General features: G+C 39.7%; 6 protein-coding genes across 7 annotated transcripts in view; 2 read left to right on the top strand and 4 right to left on the bottom strand.

Moving 5' to 3' along the window:
* The window catches only part of LOC134178589 (coiled-coil domain-containing protein 113-like), a 6103-nt gene extending 5454 nt beyond the window's left edge, over nucleotides 1-649 (bottom strand). The window contains exons 1-2 of the mRNA XM_062645462.1: nucleotides 512-649; nucleotides 361-452 (exon numbers count right to left, since the gene is read on the bottom strand). Coding sequence (XP_062501446.1) covers nucleotides 361-452; nucleotides 512-624 — 205 coding nt within the window. The 5' untranslated portion in view covers nucleotides 625-649. The remainder of the gene's footprint in view (nucleotides 1-360; nucleotides 453-511) is intronic.
* Nucleotides 650-693: 44 nt separating this feature from the next.
* On the top strand, nucleotides 694-2210 carry LOC134178385 (small nuclear ribonucleoprotein Sm D1-like). Its single transcript, XM_062645262.1, has 4 exons — nucleotides 694-775; nucleotides 864-940; nucleotides 1593-1781; nucleotides 1851-2210. The coding sequence occupies exons 1-4, from the start codon at nucleotides 762-764 to the stop codon at nucleotides 1919-1921; spliced, it is 351 nt and encodes a 116-aa protein (XP_062501246.1). The 5' UTR covers nucleotides 694-761; the 3' UTR covers nucleotides 1922-2210.
* Nucleotides 2211-2934: 724 nt separating this feature from the next.
* LOC134178241 (translocon-associated protein subunit alpha-like) lies at nucleotides 2935-6991 on the bottom strand. The gene is made up of 12 exons (XM_062645075.1): nucleotides 6834-6991; nucleotides 5971-6077; nucleotides 5866-5913; nucleotides 5630-5741; nucleotides 4670-4763; nucleotides 4572-4605; nucleotides 4477-4521; nucleotides 4333-4419; nucleotides 3773-3852; nucleotides 3640-3718; nucleotides 3197-3302; nucleotides 2935-3134 (listed from the first exon to the last, which is right to left on the bottom strand). Exons 1-12 carry the CDS (start codon nucleotides 6907-6909, stop codon nucleotides 3076-3078), a joined length of 927 nt encoding a protein of 308 aa, XP_062501059.1. The 5' UTR covers nucleotides 6910-6991; the 3' UTR covers nucleotides 2935-3075.
* Nucleotides 6901-10904, top strand: LOC134178240 (leukocyte receptor cluster member 1 homolog). The gene is made up of 6 exons (XM_062645074.1): nucleotides 6901-7023; nucleotides 7085-7184; nucleotides 9266-9385; nucleotides 9719-9836; nucleotides 9895-9955; nucleotides 10293-10904. The coding sequence occupies exons 1-6, from the start codon at nucleotides 7001-7003 to the stop codon at nucleotides 10858-10860; spliced, it is 990 nt and encodes a 329-aa protein (XP_062501058.1). The 5' UTR covers nucleotides 6901-7000; the 3' UTR covers nucleotides 10861-10904.
* Nucleotides 10904-17128, bottom strand: LOC134178242 (gamma-glutamyl hydrolase A-like). The gene is made up of 9 exons (XM_062645077.1): nucleotides 17038-17128; nucleotides 16868-16973; nucleotides 16752-16802; nucleotides 15287-15377; nucleotides 12858-12996; nucleotides 12439-12545; nucleotides 11867-11960; nucleotides 11675-11812; nucleotides 10904-11040 (listed from the first exon to the last, which is right to left on the bottom strand). The coding sequence occupies exons 1-9, from the start codon at nucleotides 17105-17107 to the stop codon at nucleotides 10919-10921; spliced, it is 918 nt and encodes a 305-aa protein (XP_062501061.1). The 5' UTR covers nucleotides 17108-17128; the 3' UTR covers nucleotides 10904-10918.
* A 1127-nt stretch (nucleotides 17129-18255) lies between these two features.
* Nucleotides 18256-27500, bottom strand: part of LOC134178233 (DNA replication licensing factor mcm4-A-like) — a 9435-nt gene continuing 190 nt past the window's right edge. The window contains exons 2-22 of one of the 2 annotated variants that reach the window (XM_062645065.1): nucleotides 27106-27319; nucleotides 26786-26894; nucleotides 26527-26718; nucleotides 25901-26080; nucleotides 25790-25844; nucleotides 24046-24117; nucleotides 23653-23823; nucleotides 22913-22997; nucleotides 22454-22597; nucleotides 22231-22322; nucleotides 21670-21772; nucleotides 21348-21408; nucleotides 21170-21285; nucleotides 20659-20752; nucleotides 20443-20597; nucleotides 20212-20329; nucleotides 19521-19620; nucleotides 19364-19460; nucleotides 19036-19080; nucleotides 18764-18974; nucleotides 18257-18540 (exon numbers count right to left, since the gene is read on the bottom strand). In XM_062645065.1, coding sequence (XP_062501049.1) covers nucleotides 18442-18540; nucleotides 18764-18974; nucleotides 19036-19080; nucleotides 19364-19460; nucleotides 19521-19620; nucleotides 20212-20329; nucleotides 20443-20597; nucleotides 20659-20752; nucleotides 21170-21285; nucleotides 21348-21408; nucleotides 21670-21772; nucleotides 22231-22322; nucleotides 22454-22597; nucleotides 22913-22997; nucleotides 23653-23823; nucleotides 24046-24117; nucleotides 25790-25844; nucleotides 25901-26080; nucleotides 26527-26718; nucleotides 26786-26894; nucleotides 27106-27319 — 2513 coding nt within the window. In that variant the 3' untranslated portion in view covers nucleotides 18257-18441. Of the gene's footprint in view, nucleotides 18541-18763; nucleotides 18975-19035; nucleotides 19081-19363; nucleotides 19461-19520; nucleotides 19621-20211; nucleotides 20330-20442; nucleotides 20598-20658; nucleotides 20753-21169; nucleotides 21286-21347; nucleotides 21409-21669; nucleotides 21773-22230; nucleotides 22323-22453; nucleotides 22598-22912; nucleotides 22998-23652; nucleotides 23824-24045; nucleotides 24118-25789; nucleotides 25845-25900; nucleotides 26081-26526; nucleotides 26719-26785; nucleotides 26895-27105; nucleotides 27320-27500 lie in introns of both variants that reach the window. The other variant, XM_062645067.1, reaches the window with a different exon arrangement.

Below are 27500 nucleotides of genomic sequence, written 5' to 3'. Positions count from 1 at the left end.
AACAAACAAATAAATACAAAACAAACCTATAAACACAAAAAAAACAATAAATACAAACAACAAACCTATAAACACAAACAAACAAAAGCAAAAAAACAAACAAACACAAAGACAAAAACAAACAAAAACAAACACAAAAACAAAAAACAAACACAAAAAACAAAAAACAAACAAAAACAAACAAACACAAACAAAAAAAACACAAAGACAAAAACAAACAAAAACAAACAAACATATAAAAACAAATAAACAAACACACTACACAACACCCAACACTTGATTATTCCTGTGTTGTTATCATGCTGTGCGCACACAGGAGTAACCCACTGTACACGGGACTCCGAGGCCACTAACTCCAACCTCTTCTTGTCAATGCTGCTTCCTTCGGTTCTACTCGTTTTAGAAACTTTTCAAACATGTCACTCTCTCGCTCCAGTACCTCGTTCTCGTATCTAGAAATCAGACAGTAACGCAAAACTTGAACGAAACGGCGTCGCCCAATATTGGAAACCTTTGCTTCTCCCACGCATCCAATAATTCTTGAATAGACATTGTAGCATACTGCTCTTCGTCTTGAGTCTCCGCATGTCTCCAATCGTCTTCTCCTACGCCTAGAGTCGCCATGTCGTCGTCATAACAACAGAATACGGGCTTTACTTTACATAAAAGTAGCTATCCCGGATAAGTTAACGCTTTATATCCCGGATATTTTCCGACGTTTTGTCGACGCGCGATTTTTTGGATCTCAATCCGCTTCAATCATGAAGCTGGTCAAGTAAGACGACTTTCTAACATGATGCCTAGCTTATTGTAAATCTTTTAAAAACGCTGTCGCTTTGAGATCGCCTTTTCCTGCGCCGCAGATTTCTCATGAAGTTGAGCCACGAGACCGTGACGGTCGAGCTGAAGAACGGCACGATAATTCACGGAACGATAACAGGTATGTAGTGCAAGACGTCCGCCTTAGTAGGCCACTATTTGTTGCTTATTACTGTCCCATTCCTGCCCGCATGCTTTACGTTTGGGGCAGGTTGTTGTTGATATTAATATGGCCATTATACTTTTATTGGCATTCAGAGATGCGATCTGTAGTGGTGTCGGACACAAAATTAGCTAGTTCTGCGTTCATTAATATTAATACTAATATTTTACGTTACTAAATTAGTATGACATAAGTGGCCCATTGATTGGGTGTGGATCGGACCCCACAGGTGATTGCACTGTGATCACAGACAACTTCCTTGAAGTCACTAGTCACAAATGACTTTTAATTAAAGGTCTAAAGTTTGAGGCAACTGTAGGTACGTACACACATAATGATTTGTTTGATGGTGCTCTTAGTCTGTGCTTATGACGTTACACTAAGTTAGTGATGTAATTAATATTAATGAGTGACATCATTACAACTAAGTTGGTGCCACAGTTTGGCCACCGTATGATCAGAAAAACAGGTTGCATCCCTGATAATGACATAATGGTAATGTATGCCATCCGCCGCCCGCCCGCCCACCCGCCTGCACTTGAGGAAAAGTCTCAGATAAGAAACTGAAATTAATATTGGTGTTATATCACGCCACTGGTTTCGCTCTCAGGTGTGGACATCAGCATGAACACGCACTTGAAGTCGGTCAAGATGACGGTGAAGGGAAAAGATCCGATCAGTCTAGAGACGTTGAGCGTTCGAGGAAATAACATCCGCTACATTGTTCTACCCGACAGCTTACCGTTAGACACACTGCTAGTGGAGGAACCACGAAAAGCAAAGAAAAAGAAGGAAATCAGTGAGAGAAAATTTCACTCGTTAATGTCTGTCATGTGTCTGTCCATACTTACGCTTGGTCTCCTGTTAGTTACGTTGGGAAGGGGAAGAGGTCGAGGTCGTGCACGAGGTCGAGGAAGAGGGAGAGGAAGGGGACGGTGATTTCTTCGATTCAGTTTCATGCATTGAGAACACGAACGTTTTGAGTAACTTCGTCTCCGTATATAGCAGTAGGGTATAGAGTTGCTGCAAGCATGTGTACAGTGAAAGCTTGTGGCGTAGGTGTATGCTAGCTGGTGGTGTTGATGAGGCTCTTATGCGGTCGTAAGTGTTGCGTTGGTGTGGTGTGTCTCATTCTTGTTGTTCCTTATTTCTGTTAGAAGGATGTAGGAATGATGAATGATCATTGTTGTAAGAGAATGTGGGAATGATGTGTGCAGTGTGTGTGTGTGTGTGTGTGTGTGTGTGTGTGTGTGTGTGTGTGTGTGTGTGTGTGTGTGTGTGTGTGTGTGTCTGTGTCACAGTGTGTGTCACAGTGCACGCATCCTCAAAAACTGAACCACATCTGGCAGTCATGTGTGCTCCATCTTGACTGCGTTTAGCCTGTATCATACACCAACGTTCTATCACAGGTGTATGTGTATAGCATCCATCTCTCATCAGTCAATACAAAAATTGTGACTCTGAAACAAACTTTTCAGCCATACATGTAACCAATCCATCTTGCCTCGGTTGATCAACTGGGGCAAATGGCAAATGGATAATGAGCTGCGGTAATGCCCCCAGCCAGATGGCTGGGTTCCTGTGCACTAAGCAGGAGCACCAACTGCGACGCCAACTGTGGTGTGGGCACCCGAAGTCCCACCCGGACCCCAGTAGCTGATGGACTTTGTCGCAGTCGGAGGCCTTTGCTGCCCCAGTCAATGACCAGGTACTCATTTATACTCCTGAGTCAAGAGAGGCAATTGTGTGTAAGTTTCTCGCCCAAGGAAATTATGCCATTACTGTGACTTGAACCTGCAACCCTGCAAGGTCCCGGATGTGATCACTCCATAGGATGACTCTCTAACCAACTGAGCTATTGCACCCACACACAACTAGGCACAGTCACTACATCACGTATTTCCACCACCCACAAGTCTGCCCTTTCTCTACGCACTCGTCACACGCCAACATCAATCCCTAACAACATTACATTCTCACATTCCATTGCCAACACTGTACATGGACTAGAGAGGCCGCATTAAAACCGGAATGCTACGGAGGTTTGTCTGCAGCGTTACATCTAATCGTGCCCGCACAAAACGGCAATCAAATCAACTCTTTGGTTTCTTGTTCCTCGGCGACCTTCGAACACGAGGTGACGTGTTGTTGCCTAGACAACGACAGACGTGTGTAAGTGTAATGGCACGTTTTTCAGTAGTGTGAGTGTCTTACTGATGGAGTGAGGTTTGAGATGATCCATTGGTAGCCACGACTGGTCGACGTCGGCATTCGCTTGAGTGCCCATCTCTACAGGTTTCGTTGGCTGTGGCTTCTTTTTCTGTGTAAAATGAACGAATTAGGAGCTAGTAATGTAACCAAAGTAGATATTAAATACATGTAGATATTGAAGTACATTCCTCCACTCGTCTGTATGTATGTATGTAATTGTGTGTGTGTGTGTGTGTGTGTGTGTGTGTGTGTGGTGTGTGTGTGTGTGTGGTGTGTGTGTGTGTGTGTGTGTGGTGTGTGTGTGTGTGTGTGTGTGTGTGTGTGTGTGTGTGTGTGTGTGTGTGTGTGTGTGTCCATTCAATCTCACCTCACAATACTAACATACCCCTGCTATGTCTATCAATACCATCACAACAGAAACTATTCAAACACCACCACATACGTACCGTTGATGTTGGCAGGTAATTGTATATCACCAAACCAACAACAGCGATTCCTGCCATCAGCAAGACGTACAGGAAGAACCTACAAGTGTGTGTAATGATTACATTGTGAGATCACACACGACGTGACTCTTACGTCTCAGCATCTATTCCTTCCTCTTGCTCATAAATGTTGATGGTTTCATTAAAAACTGCATCTTGGAATTCGGTTCCCTCCTGCAATACAACGGAATAGAGAGAAGTCCAGCAGAATGCACTAACTCATGACAGACAGAAAAATAGATGGGCAGCCACCTGGACAGACAGACAGACAGACAAATAGATGGGCAGACAGACAGACAGACAAATAGTTGGACAGACAGACAGACAGACACATGGTCAGACGGACAGACACATGATCAGATGGACAGCCAGACAGACACATGATCAGATGGACAGACAGACAGACACATGATCAGATGGACAGACAGACAGACACATGATCAGACAGACAGATGATCAGATGGACAGACAGACAGACACATGATCAGACAGACAGACAGACACATGATCAGACAGACAGACAGACACATGCTCAGACAGACAGACAGACACATGCTCAGACAGACAGACACATGGTCAGATGGACAGACAGATGGATTCATCAACAGAGACAGACAAACAAGCAGATGGACACACACACACACACACACCTACCGTATCTTTGTAGTTCACCAAAACTGTGAAACCAAACGAACGAGAACCAAACGTCTCGCTGGGCATAAATTCATACGCTAGACATGTCTGCACATCATACATCAACAAACACATTCTCACCACACACAACGTCACCTCACTAACCTCATACTGCGGCTCCACAAGCGTGTCATAATAACGAGTTGTGAACTATAACATTGATATCAATTTACTACATAACAAATCACCTATGTTCTCACATTTTGAATAAAATAGGAGAAATCTTGTGGATACCTGTGGGCAGCATACAAGACATGATGCTGAGTGCATTGACTAAGTAACTAGACACAAGACATACCTGAACGAAGCATCAATATTTTCGATTACAAAATTGCCCGTTCCGTTGTTCTGAAATCCGACAATAATTTTCACTGTTCCACCGGCTGGTAAGTCTATAAAGAAACTTATCATTACAAGCAGCAGCCAGACATACGCATCCTCCCAATACAAAAGTTTACGTAATGTATTGAGAGATGCATCCCTCTAATACAAAAGTCCATGTAATGTATTGAGAGATGCATCCCTCTAATACAAAAGTCCATGGAATGTAATTGAGAGATGCCTCCCTCTAATACAAAAGTCAATGTAATGTAATTGAGAGATGCCTCCCTCTAATACAAAAGTCCATGTAATGTTTTGAGAGATGCATCCCTCTAATACAAAAGTCCATGTAATGTATTGAGAGATGCATCCCTCCAACACAAAAGTTTATGTAATGTATCGAGAGATGCATCCCTCCAATACAGAAGTCCTTGTAATGTATTGAGAGATGCATCCCTCCAACACAAAAGTTTATGTAATGTATCGAGAGATGCATCCCTCCAATACAGAAGTCCTTGTAATGTATTGAGAGATGCATCCCTCCAACACAAAAGTTTATGTAATGTATCGAGAGATGCATCCCTCCAATACAAATAACCATGTAATGTATTGAGAGATGCATCCCTCTAACACAAAAGTCCATGTAATGCATTGACAGATGCATCCCTCCAATACAAAAGTCCATGTAATGCATTGAGAGATGCATCCCTCCAATACAAATAACCATGTAATGTATTGAGAGATGCAGCCCTCCAGTAAAAAGTCCATGTAATACATTGAGTCCTTCACTTAGTGTTCATGTATGTAGTGTTGCCAATTCTAAAATATGAACATTGAAAGATGCATCCCTCCAATACAAAAGTCTACCTAATGTATTGAGATATGCATCCCTCCAATACAATACAATGTTACATTGTCTAAACTGCAGTACATGTACCTTTGTCGCTGCCTGTTGTAAAGAGAATGCTTGTCTCAACATCTGGAGAAGACGCTATCTTCTCTTCCTTTTCTTCTCCCTCTTCCTCCTCACTATCAGCCACATCTCCAACCTCAACACCAAAACAAACACGAAAGATAAACAACAAAACCACAAGACAAAATTAATCCAGTAATACAAATCATTTGGAAACCAACGTTTACAAAGTACTACAATCCATAAGCACACATAGTTACCTTTTCTGTTTCTTCACCTTCATCACTCTCTTCACCGTCTGATTCATCCTGAAAACATGCACTCATTGCATGCAGCAGATACTTATTGATATTAATCACTACTACCTCTACAGTTGTTTCTTCTTCGTCTTCCTCCTCATCTTTCGAATCAGCTACTTCCTCTTCGTTCTCTACAGGATCTTCCGCCGCCTCTGCAAGAATCTGTGATCCATCTGTAAATAGATGAGTTGGCAAACTGTCAGCAAACAGAAATACTGACTGGTGGTGTGTATGTTGGTAAGTTATAGTAAAGTGTCCTCACCAGTCTGTCTATTTGCTTTCATGCTCCTGTGTGTGTGTGTGTGTGTGTGTGTGTGTGTGTGTGTGTGTGAGAGAGAGAGAGAGAGAGAGAGAGAGAGAGAGAGTCTGTCTCCCTGTCTGTCTATTGTCCATCTGTCTGTCATACAACAAACATGTAAAAACCTGGTCATTTCAATACCCAGACTACCAACAATCTACCATTCCTACCAACATACAACAGCTAAACAATTAGTACCCCACAACACACCGAGTAACACCCACACCAATACAGACGGCACACAAAACAAACACACATCCATTCTCTCTCTCCACAACACGTATCCATATCCAAAACAAAATCCCCGTATGTCCATCCATCTCCCAGACTCACATACGCACGTCAAACGCCACTCTACAGCCAACCCGTCATCTCTACATCACTCTACACGTCACATCACCACTCCACTCTCAACCCTCAGTCATCCAACTCAACATTTCTATCACCGCCATGCGACACGACCGACAACTCTCACAGAAAACGCACGAAACAAGCCAAGAAAGAACTCCTCGAGCTCACTCCGAGCGTCCCAGAGAGCGTACAAGTCAATGACCACACGCTCGAACCAAATGCCACACAACATCACGGGGTGGAGCGTCACAAAAGCCACGCCAACGAGCACACGTCCTACCTCGTCTCGCAAGAAGAATCGACGACGGCACGACGACGAGAAAGACGAGAAACAATCTGAACAGTAACCTACTCATAGCTAGAACGCGCGATTGCCCGCAGATTCGCGGATCGAAACAAAGAACGCTGAACCCGGCTAATTTCCACGCATGCGCAGTATGACACACAATGAATATCTTACCCAAGAAAAGGTGAGAGGACTAGATGTCGGTTGATATGCCGTGTGTGTTGATTATGTGGTGTTTTACGTAGGTGGCATGTTAGAAATAAGGATAACGTCGCCAGAGTGCGAAGAGACGAAGCGAAAGCGAAGGAAGAGGAAGAAGAAAGAGAGAAGAGACATCTCTTTGCTGTATGTTGCTGTTAGATGGTGATTGTGTGTGTTTGAGAGTTGTGATGGCGTATGGCGTCGTTTTATATGAATGAGAAGGTTTGGAGCTTCAAGGCCGTCTGTTTGTTTGTCTGTCTACTTGTCTGTCCATATGTTTGTGTCTGTCTGTCCACTTGTATGTCTGTCTACTTGTCTGTTCATATGTTTATGTGTTTACTTGTGTACTTGTTTGTGTGTATGTTTATGTGTCTGTGTGTATGTTTATGCATTTGTATGTCTGTCTACTTGTCTGTCCATTTGTTTATGTGTTTGCTTGTGTACTTATTTGTGTGTATGTTTATGTGTCTGTCTGTATGTTTATGCATTTGTATGTCTGTCTACTTGTATGTCCTTATGTTTATGTGTTTGTCTGTGTACTTGTCTGTCCATATGTTTATGTGTTTGCTCGTCTACTTGTCTGTGTGTATGTTCATGTGTCTCTGTATGTTTATGCATTTGGGCATCTGTCTACTTGTTTGTCCATATGTTTATGTGTCTGTGTTCACTTGTCTGTCTGTCTACTTGTCTGTTCATATGTTTATGTGTCTGTCTGTCTACTTGTCTGTCCACATGTTGCACCTGTCCATATGTTTATGTGGATGACCATATGTTCGTGTCCATCTGTCTACTTGTTTGTCCATATGTGTGTCTGTGTACTGTATGTCCATCTGTTTATGTGTCTGTTTGTCTACTTGTCTGTTTGTATGCTTTGTCTTTAGACGTCATCCATAATTATCGACATTTACTCAAGCATACAAAGCATACGCTACGGGGGAGGGGAGGGGGTAAGAGTAGTTGTACACTCTTGGGACGGAGCATAGAATGTTGATGATTCTTTATGGTCCAGAAGTAGATAGGAAGTGATACTGAAATCAGGATATTGCATTTACATGTACGCGTGTTGTACTGCATCTACGTTTGTAACCAGACTTTTCAACTGTGGTTTGTAACTATTCGTCGCAAGCTAAGCATTCGTTGCACGTGTTTATCAGAGCATACATGACGTGGGACGGTAGGTACTCTATGGTAGATACTAACTGACTTTGTGCTCTTCATAAAACACAGGCAAACAGGCACCAGTAGTTTGCGAACGCTTTGTCTTTACCAGCCCATCTTTGTCTTGCGAGGAAGCTGTAAGTGGAAGACTGCTGGACAGAACGATGAAATGTGCATATCAATATCAATCTTCGAAAGGGCTTCTATTACTGTTTGCGCTCGGAAGTGACTACTGATACAGCTGTATTTGTTTACCGCACTGAGATGTTAAGTGATATCCTATAAATTAACTGTACATCTTAGGGGTCATATTACAATACAAAGATGTTAGGTAACCGGAGAGTTTACCTAACACACATACGGACAAACAAGTAGACAGATGGACACGAACATATGGTCATCCACATAAACATATGGACAGGTGCAACATGTGGACAGACAAGTAGACAGACAGACAAGTGGACACAGACACATAAACATATGGACAAACAAGTAGACAAATACAAATGCATAAACGTATGGACAGACAAGTACACAGACAGACACATAAACATATGGACATACAACAGAACGAGAAATACCAAGCAACTACTCGCAAAACAAGAGCAACTGTGCGTTGATGTCAAGGCAGCGGACCTTGTTAATTGCCTACTTCCTCTAATGGCAGCATTCTTGTTGTAAGACCATACCTTCTTAATAAGTTAAGAACCCTAATGACTCTTGATATGCAAAAGCCTTATCAAACCGCCTGTGTAATACATACGCCTTCGTTACCCAACTATAGAAAATCCAGGAACTTGCGGTTTCGAACAATAAGATCGTCACTGTCCACCTTATTGTGCAGAAATTATTACAGATTTTTGAAGCACAAAGTCAACGCGAACAGAGAGATAGTAATAAATTGCCATGGTTCTTCTACATTCACATGACCAACATTTTATGTGCACTTGGGGAGGGGGAGGGGTATGCAGAAGAGTACGCTTTGTACGCTTGAGTAAACGTCGACAGTTATGGATGACTCCTTATGATTTTGAGTCTTTTACTATTTTGTGTGTTATTTTGTTTAGGAGCAGGAAGCTAGAACGAACATCTTGAGGCATCGTGCGAGAGTACAGCATGTAGAAAAAGATGTGGAGTTGGAGGATTATACTGGTCATATCAACTTCTTTCAGGATATTGAAGAAGGGGTGAATAATCATGCAACACAGGCAGTCTGTCTGTCTGTCTGTCTGTGTGCATCCATGTGTGTGTGTGTGTGTGTGTGTGTGTGTGTGTGTGTGTGTGTGTGTGTGTGTGTGTGTGTGTGTGTGTGTGTCTGTGTCTGTGTCTGTGTGTGTGTGTGTGTGTGTGTGTGTGTGTTCGTGTGTGTGTGTCTGTGTCTGTGTGTGTGTGTGTGTGTGTGTGTGTGTGTGTGTGTGTGTGTGTTCGTGTGTGTGTGTGTGTGTGTGTTTGTTGGTGTGTGTGTGTGTGTGTTTGTGTTTGTTGATGTGTGTGTATGTGTGTTTGCATTGAAATTCCAGAAAGTTGACATAAAAGTGAATGCTGAACACGAAGCAGAAAAGAAAGCCGACCAGGAAAAGCAAGAGAAACGCATTGGCCTATTAACCTACCTCGGACAGAGTGTATTAGAAAACAAAGGTATGCAATCACAAACACCACTGCTGCTCTATTCACACAAGCTCGTGTGCTCGATCAGACAAACCGTGGCACAATATGTCGAAGACCGAGAGGGAACGTGTGGATGAAATACGAGCTTTGTATGGCCACTGATCTCCAATAGTCTGAAATATTATTAATTAAGTATAAAATATAAAATATTAATTAAATATTAAATATAAAGTATAAAATATAAAATATAAATTAAATATTAAATATAAAATATAAAATATAAAATATAAATTAAATATTAAATATAAAATATAAAATATAAAATATAAATTAAATATTAAATATTAAATGTAAAAATTAATATAAAATATAAAATATAAATTAAATATAAAATATAAAATATTAATTAAAAATAAAATATCAATTAAATAATAAGTATTAAATACAAATTCATCGCATAAATCTAGTGATATGGTGTGTATTAAGGCGTTCAGAGCCATTGAAGAATTTATTGGATCCGCTCGGTCAGATGAGAAAACAAGTCGCCGAGACGAAGAAATTCCAAGAACAAGCAGAAGTCGGTATCGCATTGGTGAGTCAACAGAAAGCAGCAGCAAGAGACCACATCACCACCACCAATGTATCATTTCCGATGGTTGCAGAGGCAATTAGAAGAGACAGAAAACGCAAACATAAACACAACTCGAAGAAAGACAAGAAAAAGAGAGACAAGAAACACAAACACAAGAGACACAGCAGCCGATCAGAACATGAACACAAAGACAATCTTGAGTCACCGACTAGCGGTGCTGATGCTTCCGACGACGACGACACACTCGTGAAGAGGAGAAAACTGGAAATCATGAGACAACAGCGACTGAAGAGGGAAAGGGATGAGCGTGAACGAGCACAGAAACTCATCGCAGAAAGAGAAGGAAACGCATCAGTTCATGAGACAAATAAGGCTGCACATAGTGGTCAACGATATAACAGCCAGTTTCATCCCGAATTAGCAAGGCAGACTAGAAACATGCAAAGCCGATCGTCGTATTAATTTTAATTAATTAATTATGGTAATTAATTAATTATTGTTTTGTATGTAGAGGCGTGTGTCACCAGTAGTAGCATTGCTCGAATGAGTGAGATACGTTGCCGGTGTAGACTGGCTGGTAGTTGTAGATCAAGTACTTCGCCTCTGTGTTGTCGTTGGGAAAATGGTGGTCACACGTTCGTGCTACAAGACACACACAACCACATTTTGTATCACTGGAGACTGTACTTGTGGCTATTAAAGGAATATACATACGGAAAGTTTAAGCAACAGAATTGCTCTTGTGAGTGCCTGTCTGTTTGCCTTGCGTGCCTGTCTGTTCATCTGTCTGTCCACCTGTCTGTTTACCTGTCTGTTCACCTGTTTGTCCCTCTCTCTGTCCATCCATAGTCCATCCATCTATCCATCTGTCTGTGTACCTGTCTGTCCACCTGTCTGTCCATCTATTGTCTGTCCACCTGTCTGTTTACCTGTCTGTCCACTTGTTCGTTCTGTCCATCTGTCTGTCCATTTGTCCATCTGTCCATCTGTCTGTCCACCTGTTTGTCCATCTGTCTGTCCATTTGACCATCTGTCTGTCCACCTGTTTGTCCATCCATAGTCTGTCCATTTGTCCATCTGTCTGTCCACCTGTTTGTCCATCTGTCTGTCCACCTGTCTGTCCATCTGTCTAGACACTTACTATATAGTAGGTACACACACACACACACACACACACACACACACACACACACACACACACACACACACACACACACACACACACACACACACACACACACACACACACCATTTTCTCTCAACATCATAATCCTACCTTGTTGTACTAAGACATTGCCCATGTACTGCGTAACTGCAACAGCATCAGCAGAATGATCAATACCCTCTGATCTCGTCCACTCAAACGCGTTCTTCTCAGGATGCCAGTGAGTGCCAAAGATAGGAGACAAACGACCTACACACAAACAATGTGTAACAATCGACAGTCGAGGATAAGCATGCAAGTTACCTTCAACACTGGAAACAAACGTTATTCCATTACGATCCTTGTTTGTTGACAATATGTTGAAGGTGCTGTTGAGTTTCTCATTGTGTATGAAAGTCTGACAACATGAGTTATCACTGACATTAACTGTCACACACCATATTGTCACAGATGGACAAACATGTAGACAGACAAACATGTAGACAGACTAACATGTAGACAGACTAACATGTAGACAGACAAACATGTAGACAGACAATCATGTAGACAGACAAACATATAGACAGACAAACATGTAGACAGACAATCATGTAGACAGAAACATATAGACAGACTAACACGTAGACAAACATGTAAACAGACAAACATGTAGACAGACAAACATGAAGTCAGACAAACGTGTAGACAGACAAACATGTAGACAGACTAACATGTAGACAGACAAACATGTAGACAAACAATCATGTAGACAGACAGACATGTAGACAGACAATCATGTAGACAGACAAACATGTAGACAAACAAACATGTAGACAGACAAACATATGAAAAAGTCAACAGAGACAAATGAATGACACGTCAACTGTTAATCGCACCTCAAGAGTAACACAGTAACGATGATTGTTCATGGTCACATTCTCATTCGAGAGATAACGTATCATATCATCTGTTGCACCCTTAAACATTCGACTAGCATTGAATCCTAACAATACACAAGAAGTCAATGAGCACATGAAAGTGTAATACTTGTTTGTTTATTTGTTTGTTTGTTTCCATGTGTTCGTGTGTACATGTGAGTGCGCACACACACACACACACACACACACACACACACACACACACACACACACCACATGCACACACGCACGCACACACACACACACACACACACACACACACACACACACACACACACACCACATGCACACACGCACGCACACACACACACACACACACACACACACACACACACACACACACACACACACACACACAACAGAATAAGATGTCATACCCGGTTCAAACACTAACGGTATGCTGTAGTTCTCAGCATCACAGGGTGTCAACAAATCTCGTCCTGCCACCAAAACCGTCAGAGTCTCAAATCCTAAACACGTCCCCCAAAGAGGAAAGAAACGACCAGCCAAATTTTCCTGCAAAAGCAAACAGTCACTATTATACGATGTACTGTACTGTATACCTAGACTGACTGCATCTGTGTACAAGAGTAATCCAAGCCTCAAACCCAAGGAATATCACAACATCTAGATTGTGTGACAATACTACTAATGTACTGTATACTATAGTAAGGAATTTGGTTGGTAAAATTGTAAGTTGACTGCATGAACGGCTTCTGTGAATAACACTAGAATATGATGTCGGGTGATGGCCTTGTGTAATTGGAATTGCTATGTAGTCATCTGGTCTGTTCTACTTACCAACTATAGATACCATATATGTACACATACACACACACACACACACACACACACACACACACACACACACACACACACACACACACACACACACACACACACAGTAGTGGACAAAAGTATTTGTTGGGTAGTTTTTGTTGATTTTTCATCATGTTCTGGCCTACAGAATGAAAATAAGTGCTGATATGAGCATAAATTGATAAGTTAGTTTGTTTTCAAAGGTTGGAATATTGTTTGCATTGAATGTGCTTTGCTAAGTTGTAATGTAAACTTAATCGGCTTTTAACTAGGTTGTAACAATAATCTTAAATTGCAACAAACAACTGACTTAGACTCAATTCTGTACCAATTAGCACTATTGTGGGTCAAAATGTCTAATTTCAGTCACTATAGTAATCATAAATAACATTCTCTAAACCGGTTTTGAAAAACTATTGAGTCCTATCACCAGCAGAGGGATATTTTGAAGTATTCCATATCATTCTATTCTCAGATGTTGGTTCTAATTATTCGTCAGGTCACTACTGACCAACGCACCTATAGGTTAAAACACAAACATCCCGAAAAACCCTTGAAATTTCTTGTCCAGCAAATACTTTTGTCCACTACTGCATGTGTGTGTGTGTGTGTGTGTGTGTGTGTGTGTGTGTGTGTGTGTGTGTGTGTGTGTGTGTGTGTGTGTGTGTGTGTGTGTGTGTGTGTGTGTGTGTGTGTGTGTGTGTGTGTGTGTGTACATACATACATACATGTGTAACTACATACTGTACATATACCCAGGTCAAAGTTCTAGGCCAATATATTGCAAGATCCTAATGGCGCTCAATTTCTTGTAAGATCTTGGTTGAATATGTGCATTTCCTACTGAATTTTAAAGTGACTAGAGACTTGTTGGACTGCAGTGGTAATGCGCTTTCGCTCAAGCTTCTGGCGCCAATTTCTTGCAAGATCTTGTCACACTCAAGATCCCGTAAGAAATTGGTTGGTCTAACCAAGTATGTCTGTATGTCTTAGTTCTTATATTTTTAGGTATAATCTATTCGACTAGAACAGCAGTGGGTAAGCGTATGAAGTAAACAAGATACTAACACCTCGTTGGTTCAAGATTCTTCAAGTTACACCACCTCGGTTACTAATCCTGCCAGTTGCCGCGGGATATTTCAAATGACAGCTCTGTGTGCATGTAAACTCGGTACATGCATTTCTAGATGAGAAATTGTGTATTGGTGTCTTTGTGGTTTGTAGATCACTTGAACAAATCTATCTTATTTATTAATTAATGATAATTAATATCAATAATTAATTACTGAAATATATATTAATTTATTAATTACTGATTAAATTTGTTTATGTATACAATACGTATATATTTATAGATGACCATATATGGTCATACCACATGGGTATCTCTGTTGAAGTCATGACAAGCGTAAGATCTTGCAAGATCCTGAAAATGTCTTGTGATCGTGGCTACAGCATATATAACTACATACATGTATTTGGAAACGGCAACACAAGGTGTATCAAACGCTTTGCTCGTGGTGATGTAGTAGTGTATAGCTATAGTGCATGTGAACTATTTGCTGTGCATTATTCTTTCAGTCATTAAATCGAATCAAGTTAATTAAATCAAATTGAGTTGAATCAGTCATTAGAACGTAAATCATATATAGACACTGTTGGTAAATGAGATCGTGTGTTTTGTTTGTTTGTTTGTTTGTGTGTGTGTGTGTGTGTGTGTGTGTGCGTGCGCGCGTGCGTGTGTGTGTGTGTGCACGTGCATGTGTGCGTCCACGAGTGTGTGTGTGTGAGTGTGTGTGTGTGTGTGTGTGTGTGTGTGTGTGTGTGTGAGTGTGTGTGTGTGTGTGTGTGTGTGTGTGTGTGTGTGTGTGTGTGCACGCATGCGTACATGTCATATACAGAGGTCTGAATTCCTAGTCATAAATGTCACCACTCTTACCACATATTTGGACATTATGTTTTCTAGAGTTGCATGAGCATTTCTTACCTCTACAAAGTAGTCGTAGATTCTCATTGCTGTGTCAATAAAACCAGATCCATTTGGCTTCAGACTGGCTCCACCACCAGGAAATAATACGCTTGAGTACACACAATATGCAGTCAAGACAAAAATCCTCATTTCCAAAGCATGCCTGTCTGTCTGTCTGTCTGTCTGTTTGTATGTATGTATGTATGTCTGTGTATCTGTCTGCGTGTCTGTCCGTCCGTCTGTATGTCTGTCTGTCCATCTGTATGTATGTATGTATGTATGTATGCATGTATGTATGTATGTCCGTCTGTATGTCTGTCTATCTCTCTGTCCGTCTGTGTGTCTGTCTGTCTGTCCATATGTCTGTCCATCCGTCTGTATGTCTGTCTGTCTGTCCGTCCGTCTGTATGTCTGTCTGTCTGTCCGTCTGTCCATCTGTATGTCTGTCTGTTTGTCTGTATGTCTGTCTGTCTGTCTGTCTGTCTGTCCGTCCGTCTGTATGTCTGTCTGTCTGTCTGTCCGTCCGTCTGTGTGTCTGTCTGTCTGTGTGTCTATCTGTACCATCCTCAGATAGGTACGCGCTTATTGCAAAGGATTTCCGTCTAGCCTCCTTTCTGAGACTCAGTCTACCAATGCCTTTTAAGTCATGCATAAACAAATGTGAATGTGGAGTAGAACTGGATGGAACTGGGTATCATCTTCTCACCTGCAAGTTTGGGGGAGGACCAGTCTGGAAACACGATTCTGTAGTGTCAGGATGGTGCAGTTGTTTGAACGAGCTCCAACTGCACCATCGCAAGGAGCCAAGAGATCAATATACAGAATCTGAGAATCGCCCCGATATTTTGATGTACAATGAATCAAGCACAGACTTGGACGTGAGCATGGCTCACCCTTGGAGCAAAGACATCCTAACTAGAGCATCTAAAGAGTAGGCTATGCAGCTGAGAGACGTGAGATGAGAAAGAAAAGCAAATACGAAGCTCTGTCTGTTCAGGACGACACAACACCTAAGTTAGTTCCTCTGGTCTTTGAGCACTTTGGGTTCTGGGGACAGGAGGCTGATAACTTCCTGAACTCACTCTCAAAGAAATCAAGGGATTCGGAAGGCAAAAGTACTGAAGCCGACTTCAGGACGAGATGGCGTAGACAGATTTCTATAATTATCCAGAGATGTAATGCTAGAGTTATATTAAAGAAGATAAGCAGATTGCATGTAGGTAAGATAGTTGATTTTTTCTTTGATATAGACATTCAACACTATGTTCATTAGGATAATACTGTAGCTATGACTTCAGACATTTCAGTAGTTTTTGCTAATGCTTAGGATACTTTACTTCTGCGATTAACTGTTACATTTACAGTTTGGGAGAGAATAAAACAATCTGTCTGTCTGTCTGTTTGTCTGTCTGTCCATCCGTCCGTCTGTCTCTATGTCTGTCTGTATGTCTGTCTGTCTGTTTCAGTGTTTTACAACTCATACCCATTTATAGACCCAAGAATAAACTTCAGTTCACTTTCTGTGTGATTAATACTAAAACCAAATATGACGTCATTACATTACATCATCAATCTCTAGAGTGTATCTGCTATTCTCACAATATAGGAACGACACGAGCCCCAGACGACTCCACATACTTCACATAGGAAGCAGCAAGATACATGTTGCCATGGTGACTCTCATAAGTGTCTTGAGTCAAAATTCCTGCGCAAAATGACGCCCACTTTCTTCCATATCGATCATATAACACATAAAATAGTTGCTTTGCCTATGATTGGACGACCACTGAGTGCACCCACGCTGACAACAAGAACGAAAACGAAAAAAACCTGCAGCATATTAGTTTGTCACGTGACCTGATGTGAAGAGCGCGCGCTAAGAAAGTTGTTAATGTTACTATGGTGATACCTATTATAGTTAATTTAAACATAATGATATTGAAAAGTTTTGTTACGATTTGATCCGTGAAGATGTTGCAGTGTTTGTAAGAGTCGTATCTACTCAATCATAATAGAATACATGTATGTATGTATGTATGTATGTATGTATGTATGTATGTATGTATGCATTGTATGTATGTATGTATGTATTGTATGTATGTATGTATTGTATGTATGTATGTATTGTATGTATGTATGTATGCCATCACATCACATCACATGTATGTATTGCATGTATGTATGTATGTAATGTATGTATGTATGTATTGTATGTATGTATGTATGTATGTATGTATGTTTGTATGTAAGTTTGAAGCATGAAGTATGAAGTATGAAGTACAGCAAGTATGACGTACCTAGTGACATGATAGTGTGACTGCTGAAAGTGTAGAGTATAGCAAGTATAGTCATTGCAGTATCGAACCTGGGCCCTAAGGGCCCTTGTAAAAAAATGTATGTATGTATGTATGTATGCATGTATGTATTGTATGTATGTATGTATGTATTGTATGTATGTATGTATGTATGTATGTATGTATTGTACGTATTGTACGTATGTATGTATGTATGTATTGCATGTATGTATGTATGTAATGTATGTATGTATTGTATGTATGTATGTATGTATGTATGTATGTATGTAAGTTTGAAGCATGAAGTATGAAGTATAAAGTACAGCAAGTATGACATACCTAGTGACATGATAGTGTGACTGCTGAAAGTGTAGAGTATAGCAAGTATAGAAAGTTTAGAGTGTCTGCAGTAACCTGGGCCCTAAGGGTTCTTGTAAAAAATGTATGTATGCATGCATGTATGTATGCATGTATGTATGCATGTATGCATGCATGTATGTATGTATTGTATGTATGTATGTATGCATGCATGTATGTATGTATTGTATGTATTGTATGTATGTATGTATGTATGACTCTCTGGTATGTACCTCAACAGGAGTAAACATTCAGACACGGCTGCACAGTCAGTGGGTCTTCCAGGCATTTCAAATTTCTAAATTTAAAATTTTTAAATTTAATTTAGAAATTTTGCAAATTGGAATTGAATGCATTGTTGTGTGTAAACACCAATGTACGAAATGTATTGGCAATGTACTTGGTTACAGACATGCTACAGTGCAGTAGATCTACATACAACAATTTGTGTTCCATCAATACTTTTTGCAAAATTTAGCTACAAAGTGTTTATTGTATTGTTTGGAGGTGGATTGCTAGTTATTAGTCTTGGAGGAGACGAATGATGTTTCCTGTTCTGATCAAGAAATTGTCGTCTTCGAGACCTCTGAGAGCATCGTCAAACTGAGCTTGATTTATTGGCTAAATGGAAAGATAAGTAGGAAAGTACATTATGATGTATCACACACACACACACACACACACACACACACACACACACACACACACACACACACACACACACACACACACACACACACACACACACACACACACACACACACACACACACACACACACACACACACACACACACACACACTGACACACACACACAGTGACACGGGCGCGCACACACACACACCTTGTCTGACTGATCCTTTAATTCAGCAAACAACTGCAGATACTTCACTGTCGGCGCTTTCCCTCGTGACTCCAACATCTGTTTCACAGCCTTCATTATCTCGACTCGTCGACTTCTCTCCCAGCTGCTCAACCCGGTAGTCAAAATACTGATATCAACAATACCCGTTTTGGGATCAGTAGCAGCTTGCTTCAGAGCCTCACGATGAAGCCTACAAAACAAGGACAAACCCACGTAGATCAACAAACTCTGGCTGCGATAATTTGTCAAACCGTTTGGCTTCCTCGACATCAATCTTCTCTACGACTTCACTGAAGCTAAATCAAGACATTGCACTGTATATGGTAATACACCGTTTATGTGTGTGTGTGTGTGTGTGTGTGTGTGTGTGTGTGTGTGTGTGTGTGTGTGTGTGTGTGTGTGTGTGTGTGTGTGTGTGTGTGTGTGTGTGTCACTGTTGTGTGTGTGTGTGTGTGTGTGTGTGTGTGTGTGTGTGTGTGTGTGTGTGTGTGTGTGTGTGTGTGTCACTGTTGTGTGTGTGTGTGTGTGTGTGTGTGTGTGTGTGCATGCATGCATGTGTGTGTGTGCATGCATGTGTACCGCATTCTTGCATGAGATTCTGCGAGACGAATTAGAGACTCTAACTGACGAGGATACGCCGTCACGGCTCCTCTATGACTGCCAACCTTTCGCATTTCTGACAAGAAAATTGTTAGTGTTGTGAGGCGGCTATTGATTGACGTGTATAAATACTGACCTACATACGCTTCGGTTAGAGACTGTCCGGCTTCTTCACCTAATTTTGGATTGATGTATGTTCTAGCATAGGCAATGTAATCTCTCAGTGATGACATGTCCTGGATAAAACACACAGTCAAAATGAGTTAAGTTACAGTGTCATTGTGTCTGTCTTCTTGTATGTCCATCTGTCTGTTTGTTTCTGTTGTCTAGACTAAATGTGTGTGTGTGTGTGTGTGTGTGTGTGTGTGTGTGTGTGTGTGTGTGTGTGGTGTGTGTGTTATTTGTTTGTCTGTTCGTCATCTATCTGCCTGCCTGTCTGTGTTTAGCTATATGTCTGTCTATATGTCTGTCTACAAGTTTGTCAATGTGTCTATATGTCTGTCTATATGTTTGTCAATGTGTCTATATGTCTGTGTATATGTTTGTCTGTATGTCCGTCTACATGTTTGTCTGTATGTCCGTCTACCTGTTTGTCAATATGTTTGTCTGTATGTCTGTCTACATGTTTGTCTATGTCTGTCTACATGTTTGTCAATACGTCTGTCTGTCTACATGTTTGTCTGTATGTTTGTCTACATGTTTGTCAATATGTTTGTCTGTATGTCCGTCTACATGTTTGTCAATGTGTCTGCGTGAGTGTTACACTACCATCTGTTCACCCATTGCCATCAGTCATACCAGTTTCAGTCCGTTTCAGTTCATCTCACCAAACTTTGTTCCTCGTCTTCTTCCCTCGTCTGGTGATAGAGAGACACGAGATGAGTTGCAAGACGACGATCAAACTGCTCGTCCTGCGGGTCCAGCATCAGAAAAATCAAATCAAACCTACAACACACAACAATATAACCAAACACACACACACACACACACACACACACACACACACACGTAAAAATGACAACTACAAAGCAAATGACAAGAAAACCAATACAACACACCTTGACAGTAACGTGTGAGGTAGCTGTAGATTTTCAATCGTCGTCAGTTTGGCATTCCAACGAGACTCACGAGGATTCGCAGCCGCCAGAATGGACGTCCGTGCATTCAACGAACAGATTATCCCAGCCTTGGCGATGGACAACGTCTGTTGCTCCTGACAACGAACAGTAACAAATTGAGGGATTTGAATAGCAAGTATGTGCGTGTGTACAAACCATGACTTCATGCAGCACAGCTCTTGTGCTGTCATTCATCTTGTCGAACTCGTCAATACAACAAATGCCACCGTCGCTCAACACGAGGGCACCACTGCACACAACACAATACAAACAGTTAAAAGTTAAAAATAGTAATAAACAATGATAAAAAAAATAAAAATAAAATAAAAAAAAAATAAAAATAAGAAAACTTTAAATAAAAAATAAAAAATAATATAAAAAATAGAAATAAAAAATAAAATAAAAAATAAAAAAGTAAACAAAAATAAATAAAATAAAAAATTAAACTATAATTAAAAAATTAATAAATCAAAATAAAAAGTAAAAAATAGAAACTAAACAATTAATTAAAAATTAAAAAATAAAGATAAAATAAGAATAAATAATAGAAAATAATAATATTTTGAAAAATAAAATTTGTTATGCAAAATCAATTTGTCTTTGGCCGTGTCTGAATACACATATCTGATTTTAGTCGTGGTTTACACGATTTGAGGTTGAAACTTACGTTTGCAATACGTGTTGTCTCGTTTCTGGATCCTTGGTGATGTATGCTGTCAAGCCAACTGCTGAGGAGCCTTTGCCTGATGTGTATTGACCACGTGGTACGAGACTGTGTACATACTGGAATGACATTGAATGTTAGATTGGGTGTGTGTAGTGTATTGATCTGTGGAGATCTTTACTCTTAAGAGTTGAGATTTACTTGTGCCAGGATCACCACACAGCAACACGTTGATCTCAGACCTAGAGATGATAAGAACATGCTCACACACACGCACACACTTGCGCGTGCACACACACACACACATACATGAACGTCTACACACACACACACACACACACACACACACACACACACACACACACACACACACACACACACACACACACACACACACACACACACACACACACACACACAAGTACATCAGACCTTCACATAAACATAAAACAAGGACCAACAGTTACTGACACAGACTGAATGCTCAGTGACAACTCCTCTACCTGAATTTCCCTCTACCAGCATTTCCGAAGTCCTTCACTGTCCCTCCAAACAGTTGACTTAGAATACCTTTCTTGATGTCTTCATTTTCATAAATGCTGGGAGCTAGAAATAGATATAATGTACACAAAATAGAAAAAATATATAATGTAAATAAAAACAAAATATAATGTAAACAAAATAGAAAAAATATATAATGTAAATAAAAATAAAATAAAATATATATGGTAATGTAAACAAAATAGAAAATAAAAAATAGAAATAAACAATAAATAAAAAATAAATTAAAAAATTAAAAAAACAAATAGAAATATAAATAAAAATAAATAAATTATAAATAAAAATTAATAATTTTTAAAAAAAAATTAAAAAATTAAATATAAAAAATAACTAAAAATAAAACAATATATAAAAAAATATAAAAAAAATTATAAAAAATTAAAAATATAAAAATAAAAAATTACTTAAAATAAAAAATTAAAAATAACTAAAAATATAATGTAAACAATAACTAATAATATTAAAAACTTTGTATTGTGTATTTAAAATGTATTGCGTCTGACCAAGTGCTCGGGCAAGTCTTTCATAGATGTCTGGCATTCTGGATAAAGCCTTCAGCTGCTCGATCCTTTCTTCAGTGAAGTGTGCATCTTTGCTGTACAGGAATAAGATTAACAAAGTCAAGTGTATTCACACACACGCACACGCACACACACACACACACACACACACACACACACACACACACACACACACACACAGAAATTGTTGATTTCTTTCTATTACCCTTCCTCATCTCTATACAGTCGTTTAGTATCAGACTTCCTAAAGTGAATGACGTCAACGTAGGTCTTATAGACAGACTTGACGTGACGTGTTGTCGGCTGCACTTTGAGGGGTACAGCTCGATAAATACCAGTCACAGTAACCCTACAAATATAAAACAATCATACACTTACATGTATGTATGCACACACACACACACACACACACACACACACACACACACACACACACACACACACACACACACACAGACCGATGTACACATACACACACACACAGACAGACAGACAGACAGACGTACACATACACACACACACGCAAACACACACACACACACACACACACACACACACACACACACACACACACACACACACACACACACAGACGTACACACACACACATACACACGCATGCAAACACACACATGTTATACACAAAAACATAATCAGTGTGTACCTGTCTCCAGGGTGAACTGTGTCAACCAGGTCATTGTGTGCATAGAGAATAACAGTATAAGGAGTCTGACCAGCTGGCATGTCATCTATTCACAAGAAACACATACTGTAGCATCATCTAGTAAAGCTTGTCATGACTTCAACAGAAATACCCATGTGTATGACCACATATGGTCATCTATAAAATATATACGTATTGTAGACATAAAAAATTCAATCAGTAATTAATTAATTATCATTATTAATTAAATAATTAAATTATCATTAATTAACAGTTTTAGTAATGAATTAATTAGTAATTAATTTCTGTAGTATATTTCATCAATAAATTATTAATATTAATTATCAGCAGTTAACAATTTTAGTACTGAATTAAATCATTAATTTCATTAATTAATTAAACCTCCTGCCACATAAGTGGTGTCCTAAGCAATACAGGCATCCATTAACATCATTTTGTGAACACTCAAATTCAATGTTTGATTTCAATAAATCAATAAAAAATCAAAATTTACTTTACTTTCATATTTCCTGCCTTGACAAAATTACAATGTCAAATTTGCTCAATATTTCTTGTCTAAAAACTATTAATTAATTTACTAATTAATTAATTTACAAAATTAATTAAATTGAAATCTTGGCAATTTCTTATCTAGTTGTGGCTTTGCAAAGTGACTAATTGATATCAATTAGACTGGACCAGGTATCAATCGTATTTCACGTCACACACTCGTTTCTTACCAGGAGATTCTTGCAGCTTGACGGTTTGCTTGTCCGTGAAGTGAGATCTGTTGTGTATGAGCTGAAAGCTGTGATATGTGTTGCAACTCCGGCACAGATTTGGTTCGGCAATACGACCGCGATCAATCTCGACTGATTCCGTGTTGTGGCACACAGAGCAACAGAAGAAAGCTGGAGACAGACGGTGTTGGCATTGTAGTTACATGCATGTTAGTTAAACAGACAGACAGATGGACAGACAGACAGATGGACAGACAGACAGACAAACAGACAGACAGACAAACAAACAGACAAACAGATGAATGGACAGACAGACAGACAAACAGACAGATAGACAGACAGACCAACAGACAGACAGACAGATTAATTAACGTGATTGATCAATCATCTGACCTTCTCTCATCTCGGGTATTAAGTTGGATGTTCGTATTACCATTCCTGATATAGTGATTAACTGATCGATATCTGAAATAAATAAATAAATTAAATAATTACGTATTTGTAGTCATGTCACTGTTTGTTATCAGTGATGTAGTATATAATATTTACATTATATATTATTATAGTGATTTATAAACAAATAAACAAATTTTATTTATTAATAAAAATAGAATTTTAAAAACTTTTTCTCTGAAAAAAGAAATAGATGTAGGGATTGTATAAAAGTAACGGAAACAAGATTTAGATAATATGAACCAAAGCCAGACATCATTAGTAAATCCTTCCAACCCACTAAAATAAAATGCAGGGAATGTGGGGGTTGGAAGGATTCACTAATGATGTCTGGCTTTGGTTCATATTATCTAAATCTTGTTTCTATTACGTTTTATACAATCCCTACATCTATTTCTTTTTTTCCAGAGAAAATGTTTTAAAATTCTAGTTTGGTAAGTTTTTAGGAGTGTGAAAGCGCAACATAGCTAGGGTGTACATGTCTTCATTAGGGCCTGTAAGCCTTTTATAAGCATGTCTGAGATTCAGCGCGTTTTCATTAGCGTTAAACCTGTTTATATGTAACAGTTTTCGTTAGACATGATACAGAGGTAGTTTACTCAATTGGTTTATAGGTCTACGGGGTATACAGTACCATGGTATCCTAGCGCACGTTGCACGAATATGGATCCTAATTTTAGTGCCTTTGCATTGTTCTTTCTTCCGTGCGTGTATAATTGAATATGCAACGACAGTTGGAATAGAACTTGGCTTAGTAGTCAAAGCCAAAGATCATCACATACGGAATATGCATTGCAAATATTGGGTTCTTGTATACATTGCTATGTGTACGTAATTATCTGTCAATTTTGTTCCTGTGTGTGACACAGATCGCAAACAATTTCATACTAGACCGGACAATGGCAAACATGATCGAATTACACAGTTCTGATGATAAACTCTTTCATAAACACGTTTGGCCTATCTGATTGGCTCTTTGTCCATTGTCTCTGGTTGCCATGGACAAGCAATAGCAAATGCTGCTCCGTGATTGGCCCAAACTGTGCAATAGCATTGATGACGGTCGTTGGATAAATTCTGCTTGAAAGAAACACAATTTTTAATTAACATTGATTTCGGTTTCTCTAGTCACCAAAAGAATAGAGTTCGGGTAATTCTAAAGCGCTTCTCCAGTTTCACAGCCGTACCTAATGTACAAAAAGAGATATCCGTGAAGAAGAAGAAGAAAGAAGAACAAATTGGCGCATGGGACTCCGAGGCTAGCAACTGTTTTCTAGGTTGTTAGATGATTATTGACCAAAACAAAAATAGGATATAGTACACGACGTACAAACATTTCATTTTGTTGATGTTGAGAAATCTTAGTCTTCATTTACTATGTTTTGTAAGCGAGCAAAAAGATGACCACGCCCCACAATGCTCCGTAACCGGGGCAATCCCTACATACAGGGTAATACCGTACCCTGTAATACATGCATATATAATTGTCTTATTAAACACATGCACGTGCATACACACACGCACACATACGCATGCACACACACGCACAGGCACACACACACGCACACACACACACTATGATAATATATACAATGCATAATAAATAACACATACTAAATAACTAACAAACAACATGACTACAACTACCTAATTATTTAATTAATTAATTAATCATTAATCTCACCGTCTGGATTAAGAGCTCGCATATTCTTTGTCTTATCAGCATTGAACGTACGAACCTGACACGTTCACAATTACAACAAAATGCTGTCTTACTAAGCCGAAAGATAAATACCTGTATTTGATGCTCAAGCTGGGCTTCTGGATAGATGTTGTAGAAGACTTCGTTTGCAGCCATATCAAACGTTGGTATGACCTCTTGTGGGTAGCGAATGAGCTGTGTGTAGAGATAGTGGTTGAACCGTTTTATGTGTGAACAATCGACGGAGAGAAAAGGCTCTTCTAGTGTATTGATCTGCAAATGAAATACGTTGCTGAAATAGTGGAACGTTGATAATGTGGTGGGACATTGTATGGCTGGATTAGATTCATGCACGTCGAGTTGTCTGTTGGTATGTGTGTTTGTCCATCTGTCTGTCTACCTCTATGTCTACTTGTTTTTCTGTCCGTCTGTCTGTGTGTGTCTGTTCATATGTCTGTCTGTCTGCTTGTCTGTCCATCCGTCTGTCTATTTATTTGTCTGTCTGTTTATTTGTATGTCTGTCAGTCTTTCTGTCTGTTTGATTGTCTGTCTGTCCGTCTGCTTGTCTGTCCGTCCATCTGTCTGTTTGTTTGTCTGTCTGCATGTCTGTCTGTCTGCTTGTCTGTCCACCTGTCTGTTTGTCTGTCTGTCTGCTTGTCTGTCTGTCTGTCTGTCTATCCATTATCATTTACCCTTGACTTCTCGTCAACAAAACATACCTCATCTAGTCTCTGCAAGTAGTACGGCGTCTCATCGTCATTGATCATGTCATCCACCTCTTCTCTAAATTCACACAAAAACTTCTTGAATTTCTCTTTTGCTTCCTTCACATTCACGTCCGTTCCCCACACAACCAAGTAATCACCAGGTTGAGTATCGCCAACACTCTGTGGCACAGACGACGACGGCCCCTACAACAAAAGATAAAATTAATTAATTTGTCTGTATTTGATTTTGTCACAGCAGCAGCTTGCTTACTAAAGGATCACTACCGCCTCCACCGGGTCCACTGCTCGATCCTAGGTTAACAGTTCGGTGATGTCTACTAGCTCGCACATCAGGCCGAGAATGAACTGGTGTTCCATGACTAAAATTGTTACATTTACATCAAAATCATAAATAACCCAAAAATTGTTCTAATATTAATATTAATTTGATATTAACTATTAATTAATATTAAAACTATTTTTCATAGATTAATATAAATTATTTTATTATATAAAATTATATTGATATTTTGAAATTATTAATCTGATTTACACATCACAAAATGTATTACAATATTATGTGTTTCCGACCCTGGCTGTGGTGTTCCTTTTGTAGACGGTGTCCCGTATGTGAGAGGAGAGCTCATCTCAGCTTCGTTTGTTCCTCGTCGTTGTGGTGGCGGAGAAGAGAAAAGCGACTGATCGGGGTCGTGTGCTCCACTAGGCGAGCTAGCGGCAAGTGGCAGTGGAGAACTGGACAAGGGGCCGGTCTTCTGTGAGCGAGAGCGCGCGCTCTTCGGCGTCCCTATTGCGCCAAATGAATACAATAGAGTGTATGAAGCAAGTGATTGACATTGGGCGCGGGCAACATGCCAAAGTCTGCGCGTCGGCAACTGACAGGTTTAGATAAAACCCGCTCAATACCAACACAAAGCGAGAATAACCAACAGATAAAACCAACATATACCCTCACAAATAACGTAAGT

The sequence above is a fragment of the Corticium candelabrum genome, chromosome 4 (assembly GCF_963422355.1).
Source record: "Corticium candelabrum chromosome 4, ooCorCand1.1, whole genome shotgun sequence".
In the NCBI taxonomy this organism is placed as follows: Eukaryota; Metazoa; Porifera; class Homoscleromorpha; order Homosclerophorida; family Plakinidae; genus Corticium; species Corticium candelabrum.
Note: the sequence above shows the minus strand (reverse complement) of the source record. Positions and strands in the feature narration are given on the sequence as shown.